This window comes from Genypterus blacodes, unplaced genomic scaffold (genome assembly GCF_046128005.1).
Source record: "Genypterus blacodes isolate CSIRO-AG114 ecotype Tasmania unplaced genomic scaffold, CSIRO-AGI_Gbla_v1 ptg000240l_1, whole genome shotgun sequence".
Lineage (NCBI taxonomy): Eukaryota > Metazoa > Chordata > Actinopteri > Ophidiiformes > Ophidiidae > Genypterus > Genypterus blacodes.
In genome coordinates this window covers 823,208-828,583 of record NW_027467038.1, presented here as the reverse complement: position 1 = coordinate 828,583, position 5,376 = coordinate 823,208, and the positions used below count along the sequence as shown (strand labels likewise).

The 5,376-nt window shown below is 44.2% G+C and overlaps 1 protein-coding gene across 1 annotated transcript; it reads right to left on the bottom strand.

The window, feature by feature from the left end:
• Positions 1 to 1,362: 1,362 nt before the first annotated feature.
• On the bottom strand, positions 1,363 to 4,614 carry LOC143016724 (uncharacterized). Its single transcript, XM_076171190.1, has 4 exons — positions 4,538 to 4,614; positions 4,346 to 4,433; positions 3,804 to 4,133; positions 1,363 to 3,526 (listed from the first exon to the last, which is right to left on the bottom strand). Exons 2-4 carry the CDS (start codon positions 4,413 to 4,415, stop codon positions 3,180 to 3,182), a joined length of 747 nt encoding a protein of 248 aa, XP_076027305.1. The 5' UTR covers positions 4,416 to 4,433; positions 4,538 to 4,614; the 3' UTR covers positions 1,363 to 3,179.
• Positions 4,615 to 5,376: the final 762 nt, after the last annotated feature.

Here is a 5,376-nt window from a genome sequence, read left to right as displayed (position 1 = left end):
TGTGTGTGTGTGTGTTGACTGGACAGGTGCATAGTCAGGCCCCGTGTGTTACAGGGGAGTGTGAGAGTATGTGTGAATGTGTGTACATGAGTGTTTACACATTTCCAGCTTTTGTGGGAAATGTTATACTTACATGTTACACACACCCCGTCCCCTAAGTGTGTGTGTGTGTGTGTGTGTGTGTGTGTGTGTGTGTGTGTGTGTGTGTGTGTGTGTGTGTGTGTGTGGTGATTGTTAGAATGAACACACAACAGAAGCCACAGACAGTAAATCTTGTGTACATCGCCTCGCCTCCTGGTAACATTAGGTAACCGTCTACCAGCGCTTTACATAAACCTCAGCTGTTTGTTGACACACTTTCATCTTGTCTCTCCATCCCTCCCTCTCTCCCTACGTGTCCTCTGTCTGTCCCGTCTTCCCTGTTTTCCGGGGCCGTTCTCTTATCGTTTCCTCTGATCTATCTGCTCCTCGGCGTGATATAACAGCTCCAGCCGCTCACCTGACCGATGACCACCAGGCTGTCAGGGCGATGATGTAAACCTCTCTGAGAGGAGATAACAGCCCACCACATAATTGGCCACACACACACACACACACACACACACACACTCACGGATGAAGCCAAGGGAACACGCTAAAACACTTCAGTTACCATGGGAACTTGACCTGAAGCCCCTCGTTACACACACATAAACACAGCTCGGTGTGTAGACCAAACACCCTCCCACTGTGTACTTTGCTCAGATGAGGTTCTTGCAGGAGAGACAAACTTCAAACAGCGAGGTGATGTAACACCTGGAGAGACGAGGCCCAGTTTCCTAAGGTGACACGGAAACCTCTCATCATGTTTGATCCCTGCAGAATCATGAGAACACACAACCATCTCTGTACTCATCTGTGCTCTGTTGTCTTCCCTTGTGTCTGGACACCTGAACGCATCGTCCTTTACGCCAACAATCCTGCTGCCAGCATTATCAAGCAAAACCTTTTTATTCAGTGCAAAATGATCATGTTGCCTGTTTGAACCCTGCAGCAGCAGTTCACCATCAACACACTGAACCGTTTGGAATCTGGAATCTTCCACAGGTTGAATGTTTTGTGTGTCATCAGCGCTCTCTTGTGGTGAGACATTGTTGTTACGTTTAATGTTACATGGCTGAACATGGAGGCTACATCCTTGGTGGGTTCATTCATGCAGTAGAGGAGGAATAACAGTGGAGTGCTGCTTTGCATCACTCCAGTCTCTCAGTTCCGGTGAAGGATGCAGTTAAAGAACTTCATATTCATGTCTGTGGGACTTAAAACGGCCCTTAATTGTGAGAACATAAACATGTGAAGATACCACACAAGAAAAACAATCTCAGGTCACAATAGTTTTTATTTTCATGAATACATTTTTCTCAATTTCTCTTTGAACAGTCACAATGACAAGAAATCACTTCAGGAACATTTGTCGCTTAGAAATACAGGAAATTATAAAAGCAGGATGTAAATGAACAAAAGTTGGGTTTTCCTTTGAACGCTTCCCTTTTCATCAGACGTCAGCCCAGAGTCTTTGACCACAATGATCTCAGCTCAGTGGTGATTCAAATGTCTCCCAGACGTCCTCACACTTACGCTTGATTCATGTGAGTTTCACTTCCTTTTACATCAGTGCCATTATTTATTGATTGTCGAATCAAAGTACTCAACATCACTGAAAATAAGTCATTTAAAAAATTCAGCTTCAGTTCTCCCAAAGCAATAATCAGTAGTAGTATTTCCCAAAATTACAAAATTACAGCTTATGTTCAGGTTTTCAACCTGGGTGGTGTGTGTGTGTGTGTGTGTGTGTGTGTGTGTGTGTGTGTGTGTGTGTGTGTGTGTGTGTGTGTACCTGTATATATATCAGGTGTGTGTCTGAGTGCGGCGATGTGTGCTGCAACAGTCAAGGTGACCTGGGCTCTCCGGCTCAGCAGCCTCTTGCTAAAAGCTCAACCTGCTGCCAGTGATTCAGTGACAGCAGCAGCAGCAGCAGCAGCAGCAGCAGCAGCATCAGTCAGAGGCATTGTGAGCTGAAGAGGCTCTCAGGTGTCACAGGCGCCTTTAGCCTTATTAAGCTGTGAGGAGACGACACAGCTGATGACAGAGAGGAGAGATGACCTGAGTCGCTCTGCTGCACAATGTGCTGATCACATTTAAGTCAAATTATAGCAATTTCTACAACCACATTTTTCAATTAAATGATTCTCTAAAATTATTTTATGAAAACAAAAACAAATCCAGAAAATCAACTCACTAAATTTTGACGTTAACTGTTAATTGTAAAACTTTTCAACAAGTCAATAAAAAATTCCAGAAACACTAAAATATTTACAAAAATGTTAAGGTAAAAAAAAAAAAAACACAAAAATAACACCAAATCATTCTCCCATCATCCACTCTTGATTTGTCCATCCACGCTCGTTTGGCAAAAAATATTCACACTTTCACAAGTCAACATTAAATGGAACATAATAACGTAATAAGGACAATAAACCGTGGTGAATCAATGACTTGGCGTGCGTTGAGTTCAATAACAATAGAATCTGACTTAGAGTTATGAAATACATTCAGAAGACTCTCAAGTAAACACAAGTAAATGAAGAAGTCTGGAAGCAATCCCTATCTTATTCACTAGGGGGCAGCACCCACCCACAATGCACGGACAGTCGTTTTAGCGGATAGATGGATGGAACACACACACACACACACACACACACACACACACACACACAACCAGATATTGCTTTTTCTTCTCTTGTTTTTGAAGATCATCTGTTACAGGCTTACATCTCAAGGCTAAATTGAACCAATTGGCAGCAGAGTGTGTGTGGATGAGTGTGTGCGTGTGTGTGTGTCTGAAATTGTCTAATGAAACCAATATGGCGCGCTCCCTCATGCATGACTCACCATTGAAACACCCAAGCCATTTTTATACAGCTTAATGATTATGGGCTGGCCTGTTATCACCGCTTAACAGTGTGTTATTTCCGTGTTTACTTCAGCCAAGATACTCAAAGAAGAATGAACCTTTGGACTGTGCAGCATGATTCGCTCATCTGATAGCACTGTTCATATTTGAGGAAATGTTTCAGTACCTCTTTTGGGTTTCAGGGAATCAATACCCAGCCCGTAGTCCACGGTAACAATCACATCCATTACTTCATCATGACAGCAAGCAGCACTGAGATGAACCAAAATGTCTTCCCTGCTCTTTGTGCTGTCGTTCCACTTTTAACAGCTTCAGTGTTTCTTACTGTAAGCAAATCTGATGTGATGTACTTAGCAGACGTGGGGCACCACAGGGAGCAGTTGTAGGGCTCCTTTGGATCTCCTTTCAGCAGATAACTGTGGACGGTTATCCATCCGTTTTCCCCCATGTTTTTTGCGGTGTTGCTCTCCGGCGACCCTCCTGTGATGTTCTTAGAGCCAAGGAACCAATGGACGTCTGCATCTGGGTAGACTTCAGTGAAGGTGCAGTTGGGGCCTTTTTTCCCGCAACACCCTGAGGGGCAGAGACACAATTTATCAAGTATTGTGTCAGTAAATGAACATCTTATACTTTACATCTTTACACAGTGCTCATTTAGTTCCCTAAAGATGATGCAGAAATCCTCCTGTTGAAATTGCTAGAAATTCAAAAAAATGCAGATTTCTTACTGCGGAAATTTACAATCAGACTGACACAGGTTGATTGTTTCATGAATATCTGACCTGTTATACAAATGAATTAACCCAATTATGTCTGAATAGGTTTATGAAAAAGGGCTGTGAACTCTGACCTTGTAAGTCCACCTTTGTGTGTTGATGCTTCATGCCATGGTTGGAGTGCAGTTTGCACATGAACAATCCAACCTCCACTGGCTGCACAGATGCAAAGATGAGGGACAACTTCCCATGCTCATATTCACAACGAAAGTTACTCGGTGTGTGACTACGGTGCTCTGTGATGTTTCCGTGCCCGTTCACGTCACACAAGCGCTTGTCATTTTTGATCCAGCCGAGATGTTTGATCAGCAGTCCTCCTCGATCGGAGGAGGCGTTGCAGGTCAGAGTGATCTGCCCGCCGCACTCTGCAGTGATCACCGGACTCACATGTAGTGTTACCAACCCTGAGCAAACAGATCACAAACCAGAGTTCATTGATTTCATAGCACAGCAGTCAGAGTTCCACTTTACATTGACAGGCTCAGACATGAACGGCTCTTGTGCAACAGACGTACTTTCACTTGCATGCTCAGATGTGACTTTCATCAAATCAAACCCAATGTACAAAACCAAGTAGAAGAACGTGTGTGTGCGAGTTTAGAATTGTCATACGCACCTTCTGTGGTCAGAATGAAAGTGTTTATTATAAACAAGAGAACTGTGTGTTGTGGATTGACCCCCATCATAGATCTTCTTCCATATGACTGAAACATAGGGAGCAAGAAAACTCAAGATCAGGCTCAAGCAAGCTGAGATCTCTGTCCTCAAAGTTACGAAGCGACACCACGGTTCATAGAAAGGGACTGACCTCAAACTGCAGCTTCTCCTCAGCTGGTGTCGAGTGTCTGCCGTTCCTTGTAGATTGTGTTTCCTTCTTCAGATAGTTCCCTGTGTGTTAATGATTACCGCACATGAAGGAAGAAAGACCTTGGCGATTTCACGCTGGAGAGGGAGTGTCTTGGAACCTGAATGACAAGGAGAGGGGAGAGAGATGTGAGTGTGTGTGTGTGTGTGTGTGTGTGTGTGTGTGTGTGTGTGTGTGTGTGTGTGTGTGTGTGTGTGCGTGCGAGAGAGAGGGAGAGACAGAATGAAACAGAAAGAGATTGAAAGTCTTTTCAGGCAGCATTTAGAAACTGGATAAGTGGCGACTTTGTGTGGCTGCCTTTGATGCAGTGGGAAAGTGCACTGCTTCTTCAGTTCACTGGGATGTTGGACTCTCACACTGATTCCTACCATGAGCTCACTGCCACTCTTCCGTATTGTTGTAACTCCAGCAGCCCGGACACAAAGCCCCGCTCACACTGACATGAGGACACACACTGTGCTGTGCTGTAACCCTCATTAGTCATTTTTGGGAATCTGTTATAACCGTGGCAAATTGAGATCGTTGTAAATAACACAAGCACACACACACACACACACACACACACACACACACACACACACACACACGAACGAACGAACTGGAAACTGGAGCTGTCTCGACTGGCAAGAAATCACGTGACCCAATGTTTGCTAACCTGAGCCAGGGTATTGAAATAATACAAAAGAAATGAAAGAATGTGACGCTGCAGGGATCAAGTTCACAGATGTTCAGGACTCTGGTTGGTCAAATGCCTGCACATTGCATCAAATGGGGAAATAGTG